This window comes from Staurois parvus, unplaced genomic scaffold (assembly GCF_062004578.1).
Source record: "Staurois parvus isolate SC_StPar_1 unplaced genomic scaffold, SC_StPar_1.0 ptg000422l, whole genome shotgun sequence".
In the NCBI taxonomy this organism is placed as follows: Eukaryota; Metazoa; Chordata; class Amphibia; order Anura; family Ranidae; genus Staurois; species Staurois parvus.
In genome coordinates this window covers 516,681-538,011 of record NW_028318218.1, presented here as the reverse complement: position 1 = coordinate 538,011, position 21,331 = coordinate 516,681, and the positions used below count along the sequence as shown (strand labels likewise).

The following is a 21,331-nucleotide window of genomic DNA, read 5'->3' as shown; positions in this document are numbered from 1 at the left end:
AGTAACCGATAACACTAGACTAAGTAAACTATGTCTACATCAGAGATTGGTAAAAAACCATATACACCGGGAATGAGGGGTAATGATCCTAAATACACAATGCTTGAGTCAACAAATTTTACTGCGGAAAACAACCTCGATCCCTTAAACCATAGGGACAGCAAAATATTGTGATAAAAGAGGGGGGCAGGAGGGGAAGGACCCTGAGCAATTCCCAAATGAGGATATTGATTTAAAAAAAGGGGGGTGTGGAGGGGGAAGTGAGGGGAGGAGGGTTATAGAACGGAGCGGAAATGTAAAGACGAGGCCAGAAGTGGATCCGGGGGGGATCCCAAAGAACCAGCCAGAGAAGCTCATTCATTTTGAATGATCATTCAGTGCATAAAAAAATGGTTTGCAGTCTGCTTTGTGATGTTGTATCTTCATTTCGGTTCAGTTTGAATTGCAATGTGCATCGTGACAAATGTAATGTGTGTTATTATGTCTGTATGCCATAGAGCTCAAATCCAGCCATAAACATATTTTTTGGAGAGGGGTTGGATAGGATAAATAATTAAAATAATTAATAATTATTTGTTTTATTGCTGTCTGCGTTCTTGCTGGGCAGTTTTTCCTTCACATCCTGTGCTGGTGACAGGAAGGCAAGAAGTGTGGAAAGCTTTCCCATGGAATGACCCAGACTGACAGCGGACTTAACCCTTCTTTCAAATCATGACAACATTTTTGACAATGTTCTCCAACTCTGAAATACGCCTTTAATATCAAAAGATGTGAGCAGCTGCATACAGCAAAGCAGGGACAAGTAGCTGGGCACTTTTAATACATTTTATTTTATACAAAGCGTTATTACATTTCAGTCAGTCAGATTATATTACTTTCAGCAATAAAAGTGAAAGAGCACCGCAGTCATTTTCCTATTTTGTTTGTTATAAAAAGCTTTTCAGGTTCCATGAACCAAACATTATTCCTTTTCTTTAAGAGCTTGATGGCTGCAGGCATGTGGACTTGTGATCCAATTTTGAAAGTGTTGATACATAGGCAATTTACTGCTTCAGGTAGCTATAAAAGTACGCTTGAGTCCAAGAACTTTACCCTTCCCTGTAAACATTGTGCAGCCAGCAGAACAACCAATATTTCACAGCCCTGGAGAAAAATATCTATTGCGATTTGCTTACTTACCCCAAAAATATAATATGTTTACAAGTCTAAAAATCCAAGTCACCTCTCAGATCACAGCTATGAGGAAATTTTAGTTTGGTCTCTCTTAATTTGGCAATGCGGATTTTCTTTTTTATATTATTGTATAGCCATCTCTGCACCTTCCCGGATAAATCCAGCAAAGTTATTACAGGAGAAGAGTCACAAGATTCACAAGATTCTCTGTGGCTTAGACATAGATTGGGGTCTAAACCTAGATGTGTAATCATTTATACAGCACTGTAGTTGTAGGCCCTGAAAATATTACATATATGTATTTATAAATATTATTGATTTTATTCAAAATCAAGGTGTAACTGGTTCTTATAATTAGAAGTCCACCCAAAACTTTTCTAGTTTTAGAGAAAGTGGGTAATGCTTGGAATCCCTGAAAGGTTTTTAGGGTTGTCCACATTTGGAGATGGGTCTGCTTTCATCTCTATAAAACACGGAGTTGCAGATGTGCACTGAAGAAGAGATGACCAGCAAATGCTACTTGTGGCATTATTTACTAAAAGGGTTTGTCAATCACATGCAAAAAAGAATTGACTAATTACGGGCTTATATAAAAAGAATTTTTAACAAGTGTTTTGCTATAGAGTGTATTCTTCATCTTTATAACATATGCCCAGTAAGCTGCCTAAAATAAAGGTGTGTAAACCATGTATGGACTTAATTGTACAAGGCTGTCATTAAAGAAGACTGTGAAAAAACCTAATAAAGAAAAAGCTCCAGTGAACTGTACTGCAGATTTTACTGTGCATGCATGTATATTTCAAAGACAAATACTATGGTCGCTGACTTTTCATAAAATGACACTTACCTGTCCAGGGATCCAGCACTGTCCTCTCCCAGGCCATTTCTTTCTTCACCAACACTGGCATGTTTATTGTGGGAAGCCAACTGTGACTCCTTGCGGCTTCATAGCAGGCTTCCTGCTATGTATGCACAAGCCACACAACGCTATATGAATGGTCCCACCTTCTTCTGGGACCCATGACATGTCCCAAAAGGCTGCAGGTGAAGAGAGGGAGGGGCAAAACTTCCGCTTGGATCACCTAGGCAATGGGAACAGGTACCTATCAAAACTAGGTGTCTGCTTCCGGAAAAAAAACTATAAGTTACCAAATGTGGTAGAGGAAGGAGCAGGGCATAACTAAGAACTTCCATTTTAGGGTGAAGTTCCATTTTAAAGAGGAATTTCAATTCCCAAGTATGTGTGTTTGACCCCCTTACCTCTGTCACTCTGGTGTCCACATAAAAATACTTACTCACTTAATGAATCCAGCGTTGTCCTGCTATAACTCTTCAATCCATTGGTGCCGCCATCTTTTTTCTGACATCATCGATAGCCTGATTGTTTCTTCTGGAATAAATCAGCTGCCCCCCGATGATGCATGCCAGCTCCACCCTGCTCCAGATCCATGTCCATTTTTCTTCGGCTGCTGTAAGAAACCTGAATTCTCCTGGGATATTCAACATTGATATCCCATGGGGCTGCAGGAGAGGAGGAGATGTCATTCTTGCCTTGGCAAGAACAGAAAATGGAGTGGGCTGGACACAAATTATTAAAGAAAGAAAGAAAATGATGCATGCCAGCTCCACCCTGCTCCAGATCCATGTCCATTTTTCTTCAGCTGCTGTAAGAAACCTGAATTCTCCTGGGATATTCAATGTTGATATCCCATGGGGCTGCAGGAGAGGAGGAGATGTCATTCTTGCCTTGGCAAGAACAGAAAATGGAGTGGGCTGGACACAAATTATTAAAGAAAGAAAGAAAATAAAAAGGGTAGCTTTATATATTTTAAGGAGAGCTACAACCATGCAAAGTCATGTAAAAGAGTGAAGGTTCGCTTTGAGCACTAGCTGTCATATGAGATTCCATATGCTGCTGGTTTTAAATAAAGATTCCATCAGTAAATACCCGTACATACAATGAAGTTTTTTGTCACATCACTTAGCTTGGCTCATGTCCATTTTATAGCTTTGTGAGCCAGTCAATAAAAACATTGAGGTTCATATTGGAAAGTGAACCCTATCAGAATGGAAGCACACAAAGGCAGCAATATTTGGTTGATCAATGTGCAATCAAACAAGGCTTGTACTGTATGCAATGAACATCAGTGTTCATTCACCTAGATAAGTTAAGGGATTGTGATGTCTATATGCCCTGATGTGTACGATGCAAGTGTACCATAGTGATTTATCCTTGCTCTTGTTTATTTACTTTAGTAAATCAGGCCCAAACGATTGGTTGTTATACACACCATTTTTACAGGTTAACCTTGTACTGTCATTTATATAAGAAACGCGAAGCATCTGCTAACGATTTCTCAAAACATATTGCCAAGCAAAATTATTCAGTATTTATTATAAAATTCTGCGCCCCTTCTCTTCCGGCTCCAATTTCAAAGCTCTCTATATATAACCTGACCTACATTCATATCAGGTGTCCACAGGCAGATCAAGGTTTTCCTGCCCCTCATCTCAATGATGAAAGAAGAAACCCATGAAGGCCCAAGATAGATGTCATCTCTAAACATGCACCGACCTATTAAATGCATCCGCTTCCATATAATAAGGTGTGACTGCAAATTAGACATGGCTTAGGGTTTAGGGCTGCGTGGTTTAGCCACGGATTATGTAAGCACTTTAAATTGCCTATCGTATAATCTCTGAGTTTTATGATAATGATACTCTTCCATGTTATATATAATGCTGCAAATCTGCCAAAGACAGGTCTTATGAAAACTATATAAATTTAAAAAAAAAAGCCAAGACCAGCTACATTCCTCTGTATCCCTACAGGGGATTCTTGTTAGCCGTCTGCTATTGTATCCTATCAAAAGACAGGGGAAGAAATGTAGCAGGAGATACTGAATGGAGGTTAGACAATTAATTTTCTTCTGGGTACTGCTAGCAAGCTTTGCTTCAGCAATTCATTCTCATTAAGCCAGCTGCAAGATGACAGTCCAAGATGAATTGGGAAAAAATGTTTTAGTAGTATAAAAGGTAAAATCAAAGACGTAATCTGAAAAAAATAAATAAAAAGGAAACAGAGGATAATAAAATAAAAGTTTTTTGTTCAGTTTTGGGCTATTTTAATTAGAAAAGCCCATCTTAAATCTGAGATTTCAGCTTTTAAAAAAGCACCTCAAGGGCAAGTACATAGCTTCCTGGATCACCTAAAGAGTCAGGGAGGGTCAGGTAGGGATTTTTCCAATACTGGAGCAAATTGAATCATGCTTTATGAGGGTTTTTTTGCTTTCCTAAGGGTTCTGTGGTTAGAAGCGCTTTTATTTTTTTACTATTTATTTTTTCAGTGTCCTAAAAGTCTTGCTAGCTCCAGTTGTAAAGTCTTCACGCTTTATTTCTGTTAGAGTCTCTACAAAGGCTGCAACCAATATGATGGGGCTCCGAAACCCCTAATGTAAAAGGTGCTAACACCCATAGGGAGTAGGGAGATTAAAAAAGTGGGTGTGCTGTGCTGCGGCCAATGACCAAGCAAACCATGGCATCAACCAAAAGTATATCCTTACACACAAGTGATCTAAATCTCAAGCAAAAAAAGATCACCGGTCTTGAAGGAACTTTGGAAAATGAAGGCCCATGCTGCCTATCTTCAGGAGGCACATTTTAAAAAAGTGAACCCTCCTAAATTTCCTACTTTTAGCCTACAACTCATCACAGTTACTCTCCAGACTCCAAATCAAAAGGCCTCTTCTATCTCTAGATCCCTTCTGTCACCTTTCCAAGACCAAATGCCAGATAATCCAGGCAAAATTCTCTTCCTCAAACGGAATATTAGTGGACAACCAGTAATGCTACTGCATGTATAACTCCTAAACTCTGATCACATTGGATTCTTGGAGGTTTGCCTGGATTTATCTAAGGTTGGCCATACATGGTTAGTACTTTTTCATTCAACCAGTGGGCCGGACTTAAAAAAACTAACAGCTTCTTAGAGGCACTCATGTACCCATACCTAAAATGTTTCAAACAAACCTACAGACTGAAATATTAGATGACACATGGCACAGACATTGGAGACTATACCCTTTTTCTCTCAATTTCACATATCTAATCACACATTGACTATTTCCCAGTCAAAAATCTTTTTTAAAAATTAATTTAATATTGTTATCATTCAGTGGCATATGCATTTAATTTATAGTTAAGCTGGGTTGTACTCAAACATAGTCACACACCCAGCAAATCGACAGTTGTTTTTCTGTTATCTCTGGCCGCATGCTGTTTCCTATGCTGCCATGTTGCTTTCGGGCATCAACAGGAGCCAGTTCTCTCTTTTGGGTTCTTGCAACCAACCCCTGATAATAAGACAACATGTCTGCCCTCCTTAAACCGCTGTCTGTAGGCTATTTCCTTCTGGGATATATGATATGTATATCCCAGATGTTTACTGGAGCAGGATTTGTGTCATTCTCACCTAGATGACAATGGAGGCAGGAGACAAGCCACAGCTTTTTTGAAGATTGAGGAGGGGGAGAGGGTTAACAAGATGCAAAGTGTTTTTTGGGAGTACACTTTAAGCTGATGACATATTTGAAAAGAAGGGAGCTGCACTGGGCCAGCATAAAAATCACTCCTTCACATGGACATATCATATGCCATATCATACAGCACTGGAAGGCTTATATTTAAATTGAGTCAGATTCAGAAGGTAAGAACATTTACCCTAATTGCCAAAAAGCTATTTTTTGCTGCTTCCCATATTGGCATTATGTTGTAAAGAATCTCGGAGTCAGGTTAAATTTAAGGTTTTTTTGTTCTTTTAAGTCAGGAATCAAGCCTACCTGTTTTCACAGTCTGCCAGCCTAATGAGAAAGGGCTTCGGGCTTGTAAATTGTAGTAGAGAATGGGGCTGTGATTGTCAGCTCCAGGACTCCAGGAGAGCGTGGCTGTAGTTTCGGTTATTTCCTCCACGATCACCACCCCCGGGGGACCAGGTGGACCTGAAAAACAAACGTCATATTGAGTGATCAAGTGTAACAGTGCAAAGAAGCATAGGTAATGTTTGGAACGTAGCTGGCTTTCAAGTGGATACAATCAACTCCATCAAAACATTGTAGAACCGCACTGTGGCTAGAATTCCCATTCCTCCTGCTATATCTAGTACTTCATTTGTCAGGCACTGTACTGAAGAAATTTTATATTAGTCTTATATGCCAAAAATATAATACTTTATTTTGTTATTTTATTTTTGGGGTATATTACTTACTGATGCGCTTTAATAGGACTATAATACAGGACTATGTTTTAGGCACGATCAGTGTTTCCAGCATATTTCTGCAACAGAATTCATTTTACTGCATACGTGTTTCCTATTTTCTGCCACGTAGCTATTATTAGCTTAGTATTGTTTGTCTTGTTTAGGGTTTGTCATGTTATCAGCTGTGCTACCGGAATTCTATATTTTACTTGTCAATGCTTTGATTACTTTTCAAGGTACAAGAAGAAGAACTAGAAGGGGAAACACAAATCAAAGCATAAATACTGATACATATCATTTCAAAATCACACAAACATACCTCCCAACCTTCTGAAAGATGAACACCTTAAAGTGACAGGAAGAACTCCTGTGTTACCAGAATATGTCCCTGGATGCATACGGCCCTAAATGTGATTACCGTTCAGTACAACACCCAGCCGCTACGTATCTTTGCCTTTTATAGATTTGGACAGGCTGCTGGCACATGCACTGGATGCTGTACCTGTTCTCCATGGGCATTGATGCTGACAAGCCAAACCTCCCACGTTAAGCACAAAGTGTTTGTAGGCACCTCTCACCTGTCACAAAAAAAGTATTACTCCAGAAAATGATTGGTTAAACCTAGTTTTAAGTTGTTAGGAGTATGAGCCACTCTACTATGCAGCCTACTGCTCAGCCACTGTTTGCCCATAAGGCCCCCCCTCACACACACAGACCTGCAAAATTTTTCTTGCTAAGTACTGTTGTTCCACCCACTCAACCCTGATTAGCTTGCGGGCCTGTGGAGCCCAGGTTACTTGGTAGTGGCCTGATGCTGCCTGAACCTTTTACCAGGCCTCAGTTGGCAGGCAGAACTGGGGCACTCTATTTGTACATCACAAGCCCAGGGCTCTGATCATATGATAGCATTCTGCTTCCCGGCTCTGTACCCCTGTTTTGTTTTGTTTTTTCATTATCCTGTTGCTAACCCCTTGGCTGGATAACTGATTACTATCTGATTACTGGCAGCCCTGATTATTGCTTGGATTACAGATTACTCTCTAATTACCCCCTGCCCTGACCCTCACTTGGATTACAAATTACTCAATGATTGCCCCCTATCCTGACCCTTGCTTGCATTACAGATTACTCAATGATTGCCCCTTGCCCTAGCCCTTGCTTGGAGTACAAACTGCTCTCTGATTGCCCGCTGCCCTGATCTTCACTTGGTTTACAGATTACTGTCTGATTGCCTCCTACCCTGACCCTTGCTTGGAGTACAAATTACTCTTTGATTGCCACCTACCTTGACCCTCGCTTGGATTACAGATTACTCTCTGATTGCCTCCTACCCTGACCCTTGCTTGGAGTACAAATTACTCTTTGATTGCCACCTACCTTGACCCTCTCTTGGATTACAGATTGCTTTCTGATTGCCTCCTACCCTGACCCTTGCTTGGAGTACAAGTTACTCTTTGAATACCCCTTGCCCTGACCTCTGCTTTGATTACACATTACTCTCTTATTGCCTCCTACCCTGACCCTTGCTTGGAGTACAAATTACTCTTTGATTGCCACCTACCTTGACCCTCTCTCGGATTACAGATTACTTTCTGATTGCCTCCTACCCTGACGCTTGCTTGGAGTACAAATTACTCTTTGAATGCCCCCTGCCCTGACCTCTACTTTGATTACACATTACTCTCTTATTGTCTCTGCCCTGACCCTTGCTTGGATTACAGATTACTCTATGATTGCCCCCTGTCTTGACCCTTGTTTTGATTTCAGATCACTCTATAATTGCCCCCAGTCTTGACCCTTGTTTTGATTTCAGATCACTCTGTGATTGCCCCCTGCCTTGACCTTGGATTACAGATTAATCTCCAATTGTTATCTGCCCTGACAATTGCTTGAGTTATAGATTAATCTGTAATTGCCACCTTCCCAGACCCTTGTTAAATTATGGACTCTGTCTCTGCCTGTTGCAAGTTACCCAGCCTTGGTCACTCCTGCACACATTACTGTCATTACTGTCATCTGCGAATACAGCTCTGCTCCCTAAATCCTGGGGGCATCCAAATACTGGTAGGCATACTAGTCTTAAGGAAAGGCAACTGCTATAGGGTAAATTGCACATGAGTCTATTTTCAGAGAACAGAACACAAACCTGTAGACTTTACACAAGTATTTTATTTTTCCTTTATAATGACTTTTATTTTCAAATTAAGAAATGCAGTTATTTAGAACAGCCTTTCTCAATGTTTTTAACACAGGAGAACCCTTGAAATAAATTTCTAGCCTCAAGAAACCCCTAACAATCTGAGGAACCCCGGTTGAAAAAGGCTGGTTGAGAGGTTGGATGAAGTTTATTTAGTATAACAATTTAGGAAGTAAAATTTTGAATTTTTTTTTACAGAGGAATATATATCCCACCAAAGCAAGAAACAAAATCAACTGTAAAGAGGAAGTTGGTTCCAAAAAGTAACAGTCTTTTCAAATCAGGGACAGCTATAGGGAGAGCTATAAACACATAAAAGAATACATTAACTTTTACAAGTCCCCCTAGCTCACAGGTCACAGATGCAGAGGGCGGGTTTTGTTATTTGACTCTTTACATGTGCTTTTTTTTTAAATGGACCTATCACTAAAATCAAACTGCCAATAAAAGATGTCCCCGCAAAGAGGATAGTAAATACATCTGCGGCTGCCCACACCACTGAATGCCACTGTAGTGAAGAGAAATTGCCTAATTAAGTCTCTTCAGTAACTGACACTTCCAGAAGTGTCAGTTTCTTGGTCTATTGCTGCACTCAGTAGTTCCTCCCTCTGCCAAAAAAAAAAGAAAAGAAAATCTATTAGAGGAACATTGTACTGTGTTATTGCATAGTTGTATGTTGCTAACATGGCACTGCTTCTGACATCACAACCTACAATGTATGTATTTACTGTTATTTGATTTTGAAAAGCATCTGGTTATATGCTGTAAAAGTTTTACAGGACTTCTTTATATTGTGAGAAGTATTTTTTATTATGAACAGTAACTGCCTGCAGAAATAACATGTATACCATATGTAACAGTATAGCAAGATTACAGTATAAATGATTGCTGCACTGCTAAATTGCAGCCTTGAGGTTGTGAGGATAGATCTCTATCACTTTGCACTATTGAACAATGCAATTTTTTTCTTATATAAAAACTGCATGAAGATCGTGAGTGAACAGATGCAGCCACAGGTTCTCTGTTAGGCTCTGTTCACCTGCGTGGGTGCGGACGCATTTTTGTGCATTGTGTTTACAGCAGTCTATTCATCTAATTAGGCTGCTCTAAATTGTGCTGCACCAATACAAATTGTACATATAAAAAGAGTATATAAGCGAGCGCAAATCGAGAACAAGTATAAATATTAGTATACAGGCAGCTGCTGGCACTTCAGGGCATAGGTAACAATCCCAATAAAAATGTGTAAAAGATTAAAGTGCAGCGCTATAAACGCACAAATAGTATGAAAATATGTATACGGTAATTCTAATAAAATATATATATGCAAAAGAATAAAGTGCTATTAAGTGCAGTTGTGCATATAAGTGAATCAATCAATGTCCACGATATATTTAAAATCCAATCAGCAAACAATGAACAATAATATTCCTCAGATTGATTGAAATACATCCAAGTGAAAAAATGCAGATGTGCATATGTCCACGGAGGGAATTCACCACCTCAGACAGGTGTACACTCACCAGAAATTATACATTAGCAGGCATCTGTTATAATCTGTCACATCTGGGGGTGCAGGTACAGAGAGGCAGTTTAGGAGTTAATCCTACAGCATCATCCGTGTACAGGTGGGGCGAGTATCCCTTGTCCTGGGAAAGATAGCTCAACCACCAGAGCCAGAGATGCAAGATGGCCACTGCTCTGTTCCTCGGCAGTGGCGGCGTGACGTCAGCAATGCAGGCTCTACCCAACACGTTTCGTGCGACAGCACGTCTTCAGGGGTACTCCCATTACCATATACACATATATATTTTCATACTATTTGTGTGTATATAGCGCTGCACTTTACTCTTTTAAACATTTAATACACATTGTACATTGATGTGATTTCGCAAGTTTCGTATGTTGATTTGCAAGGTGCATTAGGAATTAAAAAAGGGATGCTTGTTTTTTGCATTAAACAAAATAGACCTCCTGCACTGCCACTATACCCCAAACCAAAGAAATAAATAAATCTAAACCCAGAAAACAAAAAACTGGAATAGCTGCTAACACCTGACTATAATACCAAATAGTGGAGAAATAAAGAACAAAAGTGGTGCTGCGCTAATTCTCTATATGTATATAAACACTATATACAACTGCTAAAAAAACAAAGATAATGGTGAAAAAAACAGTAAAGCAAATGAAACAAATGTGAAGGAGAAGTGACAACAAATGCGTGATCAGAAAATACATAAACAATGATATTCAATGTGCAAAAAATGAGAACTCCCCTATTACGAGGTGGGGAACAAGTGGACAGGGGTGCTACGTACCTCCTGTATAAGAAAAATGGTGACCAAGACCAACAATGGTGATCAAAATGCTCTAAGTGAGCAAACAGATGATAAATAAACATAGACATTAAAAAATGGAAACAAACACGTGATCATGGATATAATACCACATAGAGGATGTAATCCACAATATAATAGATAACAAGTGAGTGTATCAAATGCATGTGAAAAAAATGACATATATCATAATAAAGACAAAAAAGACAAATGTGCCATAAAAAATGTGAACTAAACAGAAAACAGTCCAAAATTACTCCGTGTACAACAGTATGACACCGTGCAAACAATGGTTGATGATAGGTACGGTGATCCCCTTATCAAACGTATCCAACATCGGCTAGCATGCCCACTCACCTAGCCTCTCAAGCAATCCCCATAAAGAGGTAAGAAAAAAGGACTCCCATAGTGTAGTAAATCAAGCTATTTATTAAGGCAACACACGCCAAATACCCACTTACAGAAAAATCACAGGGTCTGCAGACTCACACACTTTAAAATCAGCATAGAACATACAGGGTGTACTTGCATGGGTGTAGCAAGATGGCAGCTTCCATTCCACGCCGGAAATGACATCACCACGCTTCCGTCCTACGTGTTCCATCACAGGTCATGTGACTTCCTCAGGGCAAAGGAGGTAGTGACAGAGAACTCCTTATAAAGGGAGTCTGGACGTCAATCATTGCAAGGGTGGGCCCTAGCGGCCACTTTATCATGCATAACAGATACTTAGAACAGGGAAAAGGAAATCAATGCACCCAGGAAGAAAAAATGAAACTTTAATAAATAAAAACATTAAAAATGGCCCCTTGGACCTAAAAAAGTCTAAGAAAATGATATCCAGACAACTCCCAAAAACAAAGAGGGCAACCTAAAAAAGGAAAACAAAAAGTGTAAACCTAAAAAACTACTGGACTGAAATCTGATGGCCATATAAAAGGAGACCAAAACGACCCCCATATAAAAAAAACCCCCATGCGACCCAAAAAGGTGCAAAAAAAGGATAATCTGTAACAATATATAAGGACCCAATACACGGAGGGAAAAAACATATAAAAATATATGTATATAAAAAAGGGGGAATTAAAAAGCCGACAGCCGTAACCTAGGCAGCATCCATGATAGTACAAATCCAAAATGATTAAAAACATAAATATCAAAGGTCCCCTAGCAGAGGATAATATCATATGTTTCTGCATCACACAAATGTGAACCTAGCCTTAGATCTGAGCTCATTATAGTTTCCCTTTGAAATTCTAGGTTACCACCATAGGAATATTATTATTATTATTATTATTATTAAATAGTGTTTATATAGCGCCAATAGGTTTGCTCAGCGCTGTACAATAACGTGGGGGGACAGTACATGAGACAATACAGTAACAATACAATACACGAGGAGTTCGAGGGCCCTGCTCTTTCGAGTTTACAATCTAGGAGAATATTGGGTGCACAGGATTAAAATAGATCTAAAACCAGTATTGCTCATATAAGCTTTAACATGCTTATGTAGTTTTTAAAATTATTCTTTAATATATTGAAATCAGCAGCTGTCACTAAAATTAAACCTGGTGATCCTGCCATAAAGGTTTTTGTTCTTCCACTTCCTGTTATAGGCTGACAACGCTCTGTCTCCCAGGTAAACTCCTCCATCATCACATGGGCTTCGAATTGAAATTACAAGTAGCTGTTTCAATGTTATTATCGGGCAAACCTACCCTGAGAAAAGCCATGCAGCTATCCTCGGGAATACATGCTACAAAGAAACTGCAGGAGACCAACATCACTGAGATGCAACAAAAAGGTAAACACAGGTATTTTATGGGGGGAATATTTTGTTTTTACAAAGTTCTTTAGCAAACTAAATCCATCTTAGATTGTACGCCCCTTCAGGGTTAGGGACTAATGTGAATGCACAATATATATGTATACTGCATAAATTGATGGCGCTATATACATACCTATAATAAAAGTAAAATAATAAATTTAGATAGTATATAACTCCAAGTTAAGGCAGAAATCAAGTCTGTATTTTAACGGTCCGACATCTGTAAGGTCCCCTGCAGGCAATGGCATCTTCTCCCCAGCTTTTTCAAGGTGCCAGTCTTTGGCCATCTTGATTGGCTGGTGCGAGATGATGTCACTCCTGCACATGCACAGGAGTTCAGTGTTCCTGGCACACAGGCATGCAGATGCCTAAGGGTAAAACAAATCTTAACGCCTAAGCACAATATTGCAACGTTGACATGTGTTAGTAAACCCATACATATCATCACAGCTACTTTGTACATCCACGTGGATTATACCTTGGTTTTTTTTTCAGGTCAAATTGGGCTTTCATTTGGTGGTAAATAGTAATGGATATCTTCTTATTGTTTTTCTTATCAAATAAAAACTGTCCCAAAATAGTATAAAAAAAAATAATTTTTTAAATTTAGCTGTGTGTTTCTTGTTACTACCATAACCTACCACCAATGAAGAACCCAAAATAAATTTTCCAGCTTTTGACGATCGCAGAAATACTATATATGTGTATGTTATTTGTTGTTTGTACCTGTAGTACGGCCCAGAAACAATAGTGCACATTTTGTTTATTGTTTTTTTAACATAAAACACCCTGACACTGACACTGATACCAATTTAAAAAAAAAAATCCTGACCTTAACCCTAGCACAGAACTAGATCAAACCTTGATCTAAGTATTTTTTCTTTATTTGTATTTCATTTTTTAATATTTATTTATTTAACAAACAATTTCTGTTTCCTCTATGCAATGAGAGATAGAAATACAATGTATCCATTCATAGAGGAAAAAAAAACAAGGGGAGCGGTTTGTACAGTGACTGATCACTGTGATAGCCAATCATAGACTATCACAGCGATCATGTGACCCGGAATCGGAAGTCCCGGGTCCCGATCGTTAGAACGTGACCCGGAATCGGAAGGCCCAGGTCCCGATCGTTAGAACGGGACCCGAGGCTCTCAGTGACTCCTCAGTCTTTGTGCTGGGAGCATGCTGTGCGGTGCGCTCCCAGCAGAAAGACAGGTACACAAATATGAGGCCTCATGGAAAAAAGCCCAGTTCTGTGAGACCGCATAATTGTGTGACATCAGTGTGAAGGGGTTAAACTGAGGTGGACATTCACAACTCAGTGTACGTTCTACAGAAGACGGCAGGGAAGCAAGTCGTTTATTTCATTGCAAAAGAGACATAGCATTTCACTTCTGCAATAAAGAGCCTACCAGCTCAGTTTTTTTTTAAATTTTAGACTTTAAAGCAGAGTTCCACCCAAAAGTCGAAGCCCCACTTTTCTATAAGATTCCTTCCGTCCTGGGGGGGGGGGGGGAGCTGGTACCTGGCTTTGGCAGCGCCATGTCAAACTGAGCCGGAAGTTCGGGCCCCCCCATGCAGCCCTCAGTATTTGTAGCTGCTGATGTTTAACTGCCTCCCGCCCACCATATAGTACAATGATGGACGCAAGGCGGTTCTCTCGTTCTGGGAGGATGTCATCTGACGTCCTCCCATTCTAGCCGCGCATGCGCGGCTCTGGGAGCGCACAGCACGGCGGTCGGCCGTGCGCTGTATCCCTCAGACACAGCGGATCACTGATCAACGGAAAGAGATGAAGATGTCGGCTCGGTCATGTGATCAGCTGTGTCCAATCACAGCTGATCGCATGTAAATAGGGAAATGCCGGTTATCTGCATTTCTGTCCTCACGAGCTGTCACGCTGACAGCTCGAGAGGAGAGCAGAGCAGAGCAGGTAATCGGCATTCCTCGGAGGGGACATATACACTGATCATCAGAGCACTGATGATCAGTGTGCCCTGATGATTAGTGTAGCCCCAGCAGTGTCCCTTGTCAGTGCCCATCAATGCCAGCTGTCAGTGCCCATCCATGCCACCTGCCAGTGCCCATCATTGCCACATCAATGCCACATTTCAGTGCCTACCAGTGCACATCAATGCCACATATCAGTGCCCATCTGAGCTGCCTTTCAGTGTCACCCATCAGTGCCAGTCAGTGCCACTTATCAGTGCTGCCAATCAGTGTTACCTATCAGTGCCAGTCAGTGCCACCTATCAGTGCCAGTCAGTGCGCCTATTAGTGTGCATCAGTGCCTCCTATCAGTGTGCATCATCGCCGCCTATCAGTGCCCGTCAGTGCTGCCTATCAGTGCCGCCTAACAGTGCCAGTCATTGCCACCTAACAGTGCCAGTCAGTGTTGCCTATCAATGCCAGTCAGTGCTGCCTATCAGTGCCACCTATCAGTGCCATATATGAGTGCTGCCTTTCAGTGCCTATCAGTGATGCCTGTCAATGCCCATCAGTGCCACCTATCAGTGCCTTCTCATCAGTGCCCATCAGCGCCACCTATCAGTGTCCATCAGTGCAGCATATCAGTGCCCATCACTGTAGCCTCATTAGCGCAGATCAGTGAAGGAGAAAAATCACTTATTTACAAAATTTTATAACACAAACTAAGAAAAAACTTTTTTTTTCAAAATTTTCAGTGGTTTTTGGTTTAAGAAAAAATAAAAAACCCAGAGGTGATTAAATACCACCAAAATAAATCTCTATCTGTCACAAAAAAATTATAAAAATGTCATATGGGTACAATGTTGCATGACTGCGCAATTGTCATTCAAAGTGCAACAGCGCTGAAAGCTGGAAATTGGCCTGGGCAGGAAGGTGGTATTAGTGCCCTGTAGGCAAGTGTTTAATTTCTCTTGGTGGGGGGGAGGGGGGCAGAACTCCGCTTTAATTTCACGTTGTTACTATACAAGACAGTAAGTCACATGATACAGGGGGATATGGTTTTTTCACCAATCGCGCTTTGTAATCAATGATTTCCAGTCACTGTAATACATGTTATACAACCAAAGCATGGGCAATGGGGCTTTGCAGACCCAGTACCCAGGGCAATTCAGAATGGAACTAGACCAGGTACCCAGGCCTACAAATGCCTGTGAAAGCTCCAGACAATGGTAATCACAGACTTCAGTGTAAAGTTGGCCATAGATGGATCAAGCAGGGTACACCCAAATTTTGATGCGCCTATGGCCGATTCTGTTCAAGAGCAGTCGATCTGCTAAACAACTGCTCACAAGTGGGCTTGCTGGAAAACTTTAGTTCGATCAGCACTGCATCCTACTGATCAGTATATTCTGGCATATCCCCGCTGTCAGAATACATTAGTACAATAAGGAGGATTCCTCCATCTCTCTCAAATGGCTGAAAGAAAAAAACTGAGCCAGCTTAATGCAGTCATATTGCACAGGGGCAGGGGTGGACTGACAACTCATGGGGCCCCGGGCAATAGGGGATCATGGGGCCCCTGTGTCCTTGTCCAAACTCAAAAAAGCCTATGAAAAAGGCACCAGGGGCATCTCATGGGGCCCCCTACTGACCTCGGGCCCTCGGGCAGTGCCTGAGTTTCCAAATGGTCAGTCCGCCCCTGCACAGGGGTCATTGAAAGAGGCAAGGTGTAAAGATGGGAATGAATTATTAGAATTGCGTTCATCATTTTTCATTGTAAAAATGTTGTATGAATGTTCATTCGTTTTTCTTCACATTACTGGGGTCGAATTGACATTTATTTTCAACTGCAGTAACAAGGAAATTTGGAGGAGCAAAATGGAAACTTACACAATTTTATGGTGTATTTGGTTATTGTTTGGTAAAGTCCATTCACTCCAAAATCAAATGTAAAAAGCGAATGAAATCTTGAACCACATTTCAAACACCATTCAAATGTTCTGAGAATTTTTGTCCAAATTTTCATAAAAATATTTCTAAAAAATGTAACTTTAAATTATACTACTGTATACCCAGCTTAAAGGAGAACTACACTGCATCCAAACATCACAAAACAAAAATGCTGTTAAATTCATTTATAATATTCAAAGCAAACTCACCCCTCCATCCATGTCTCCCCGCTTTGTTTCGCTGAGAAATCACTTAGAAAAACATCCCCCAAGCATTTCTGGTTGTGGCCATCTTGAGTAAGGGCAGATGATTCATGTAGCATTTACTTCCTTGAATCCATCTGCCCTTTGCTCAGGGATGCAATCAGGAGGGTATGCTTAGCTGAGAACCCCCCCCTTCCCTCCTGAAGACTTCTGGGATGTATGACATCATTTGCCAATGCCAGAAACCAGGAAATAGCTGAAGAATTGTAAAAAAAATCAAATACGCTCCTGTCTATTTATTAATGCTAGCAGCAAAAGGATTAAAATAGTCATTGTTGATTGAGTGAAGTCCCACTTTAACTACAAAGGGATAAAAAGTACAGGCAGAGGTTGGTTGACAAGAGGTTTTCTTCTTTGACCAGAGTGTCACTTTAACTGATAAATGCAATCCATTTTAAGAGCATTACATATATTACACATAGACAATTGCATTTCCGAACACTTGAAATATTCAAGGAAAAGGTTGTTGGTGGGTTAGAGAGAAAGTCTTTATGCTGAAGAAGCAAAGGCTGAGAAGTGGCAATGTATCACTCTGCAGTCACCAGTGATGAATAGGTGACAGGCAGGCCACACTATGCAGATGTCATTCCCCTCATTGCAATACCATTACATTTAATGCCGGCCGGTAATCATTCATACTGTCAGATGGATGGTTAGCTTGGAGAATCCTTTCTTCCCAGGGGCTATATCATGCCTCACAATCGCTCGCCAGCAACAGGAGAATAACCAGTTTGGAAAAAAATAAATGTAGAACCTTTGTAAGATCATCCGGAAAAAGACATCCCTGAATGTTCTCAAATGAATTCAATCACCACGGGAGACATTTCAGTTTTTTTCAGTATTAATGTTTTCCAAGACCTTTTGCCATTGTATTAAAATGACAAAAGAGACATCCTTCATTCAGGAGGTGGAACGCAAACTCAGTTTATCACTAACCCGTAAGGTTTCTCCCTATTTAAGCAATGGATAGGCCAGTATTGGAGAGAAGGCCACTGACGACTATGGAGCACCAGCAAGCTTGCCCAAGGATCCTGGTCATAAAACTGTCTTTGACCTCTACACTAACATCAGCTACTTAGTCAACTGCTATTGGTACAGAACAATGCGTAAGATTTTTATGGCCTATGTGCCATAGTTCCTTCCCACTGCCCAAAAAATAATATTCAAAATACTAACAACATACAAAGCCATTTACAACTCTGCCCCCCAGCTACATCACCAATCTTGTCTCAATATATCACCCAAATCATCCTCTCCGCTCCTCCCTAGACCTCCTGCTCTCTAGCTCCCTAGTCTCCATATACCATGCTTGCATCCAGGAATTTTCCAGAGCCTCTACCATCCTCTGGAACTCTCTATCCAAATCTGTCCAGCTATCTCCTACTCTGTCCACCTTTAAGTGATCCCTGATCAGGGCCGGTGCTAGATTTTTTTGCACCCTTGGCAAGACCAGCTCTTTGCACACCCCCAATAAAATAAATAAATAAAAATGTTTAAAAACAGTAGAGAATTTTAAATCAACAAAACATGAAACTGCTAAATTTCTTTTAATTTGCAAAAATAAGTGCCCTATAAGATGCCACCAGCACCAATATTAAAGACAAAATCAGTGTCACTGATGGACTGTATCTATGGCTGGCAGTGACAGGGTGACAGTTGCAGTGAGTGGAGGATGATGGATCCACACTCTGACAGATCCCAGGCTGGAATTTTGCAGGCAATGGAGGGAGATAAAACACTCTGACAGCAGGCAGTCCAGCCCATACACACACACACAGAGAACACCTGAACTGAGCGATCCCACACAGTGACAGATCCAACACAACACACCGCCAACACTGACACAGATCAGCAGGCCCAGCAAGTGCTAGAAGAACAGGTTGAGGGATTGTGATGATGTCATCACTCACTGACACATTGCACATGTGATAGATAGCCGGGTGGCCGGGTCACACTCACACAGACATGAGACATCAGAGTCAGACATTACCTTCCTGAGCAGGTGCAGCTCCGCCTCTGCTGATGAATGGGAAGAGAAGGGCTGAAACTCCATAGTGATCAGCAGCCACCAGCCAGCTGGCAGTAGGGAACTGAGTCTGAGAGGAACACTGGAAGGAGAGGCAGCTCAGCTGCTACACTGGCCCCAGACACCCATCATCTTCCTCTGTTCTTTCTTTCTCCGCTCTGCCTCCCCTCCCCTCAGCTGAAGGATCATTCGTGGTGTGACAGCATCCCACAAAGAGAGAGTGCCAGCCTGTGCTGCTCCCAAGCGCCCCTAGTGGAAGCACTGGCCCTGTCTCTGATAACTCATCTCTTCAGAGAATCCTACCCTGCCTTCAGCTAACAACTGAATCTTCTTTTCCTCCCATCAGCTCATCCCTCACAGTTATTCCCTTTTGTTCTATATGCCCCTCCTTATTAGATTGCAAGCTCTCAGGAGTAGGGCCCTCCTAACTTTCTTGCATTAAGTTAAATTGTAAAGCCTCATTGGCTTACCTTTACATAGGCTATCCCCCCTAAAGTCCATCATGAATGCTGCTGCCAGGCTCATCCACCTTACCAACCATTCAGTGTTTGCTACTCCTCTCTGCCAATCCCTCCACTGGCTTCCAACGAATAAAATTCAAAATATTAACAACAACTTACAAAGCCATGCATAACTCTGCCCCAAATTACATCACCAACCTGGTCTCAAAATATCAACCAAACCAGTCTCTTCTATCCTCCCAAGACCTTTTGCTGTCTAATTCCCATGTCACCTCCTTCCATGCTCACCTCCAGGACTTCTCCTGAGCTTCCACCTTTAGACGATCTCTGAAAACCTTTCTCTTTAACCTCCCTAGCGGTATTCCCGAGTGTAGCTCAGGGTAAAATGTCAGTACCAAAAGCGGTAACCCCGAGCTACACTCAGGCTTACCATGCGGCGCTGCATAGGGATTCCCTGCAGAGCTTACCTTGTCCTGCGCTCCCGCGATGTGTCCCCTGCAGCGTCCCCGGCCATCTCCTCCGGCCGATGCCGGCATCCGGCTTCTGTGTTCCAGTCCCTGTGACGTCGGGACGTACGGGCGCCGGCGGCGGCGGCGGCGGGAAATTTGAACATTTTAAAAAATGTCATTTTTTTCCAAACAAATTTTACATAGCAAAACATTGCTGTTTTAACCCATTTCACATACATTTTGTCCCTAGTGCTTTGTCCTGTGCCCTGCCTGCATTTTGTCTGTTCTTTCTGCCTGGAAACTGAGAAACGTCCATGGCGTCCAAAAAGCGTCCCTTTAGGTCAAAAGCGGGTTAGAGAACAGTGATAGTAAATCAGAACCACTTGCAGAATTGAGTGATAATGATTTGTGGGGAAATTCGTCATCAGACACTGAAAACTATTTTGCGACTTTGCTCAGCAATGTGCGAACTTGGTGCTCTATTTCAAATTTCAGTGTTTTTGGTTTGATTATATTAGTGAATTAAATGTATTATTATTATATTATTATTTTTATGATTATTTATTAAATTATAATTTATGATTTTGTGTTTCAAATTTTATCATACCCGGGATGTTTAATAGACTCTTGTTCGGACAGATTTCAGTGAGTTATTCCTAAAAATTACAGCCTACAATAAAAAAAACTACATTTTTCCATGCAAAATAATGGTACCGCTTTCAGCACCAAAAATCTGAAATAATCATACCGCCAGGGAGGTTAAAGAAGCCTATCCAGCTTCTAACTAGCAAACTGTCTTTTATTTCCTCCATCAGCTCATCCCCCCACAGATATTACCTTTTGTATCACTCAACCCTTCCACCTAGATTGTAAGCTCTAACGAGCAGGGCCCTCTGTTTCCTCTTGTACCAAATTGTATTGTAACTGTAATGTCTACCTTCATTTTGTAAAGTGCTGCGTAAACTGTTGCTATATAAATCCTGTATTATAATAATAATAATAATAATAACAATAAAATGCTATGCAAACTGTTGGCGCTATATAAACCCTGTATAATAATAATAATAAAGCGCTATGCAAACTGTTGCACTATATAAATCCTGTATAATATTATTATTATTATTATAATACAGGATTTCTATAGTGCAACAGTTTGCATAGCGCTTTATTATTATTATTATTATTATAATACAGGATTTCTATAGTGCAACAGTTTGCATAGCGCTTTATTAATATTATTATTAATAATAACAATAATAATAATAATAACAATAAAGTGCTATCCAAATTGTTGCACTATAGAAATCCTGTATAATAATAATAATAATAATAATAATAATAGAGCGCTATGCAAACTGTTGCACTATATAAATCCTGTATAATAACTCCTAACACTTCCTAAACCCCAGGTCCAAGATTTTGATATGTTGTCGCGTAAATGCCCCTTAAGTTAAATATTGCT

General features: G+C 40.8%; 1 protein-coding gene across 2 annotated transcripts in view; it reads right to left on the bottom strand.

Annotated features, from left to right (window-relative positions):
- The window catches only part of CNTN5 (contactin 5), a 607,120-nt gene that overhangs the window by 115,196 nt on the left and 470,593 nt on the right, over positions 1-21,331 (bottom strand). For both annotated transcript variants that reach the window (XM_089687252.1, XM_089687253.1), the window contains exon 14: positions 6,012-6,170. In XM_089687252.1, coding sequence (XP_089543378.1) covers positions 6,012-6,170 — 159 coding nt within the window. The remainder of the gene's footprint in view (positions 1-6,011; positions 6,171-21,331) is intronic.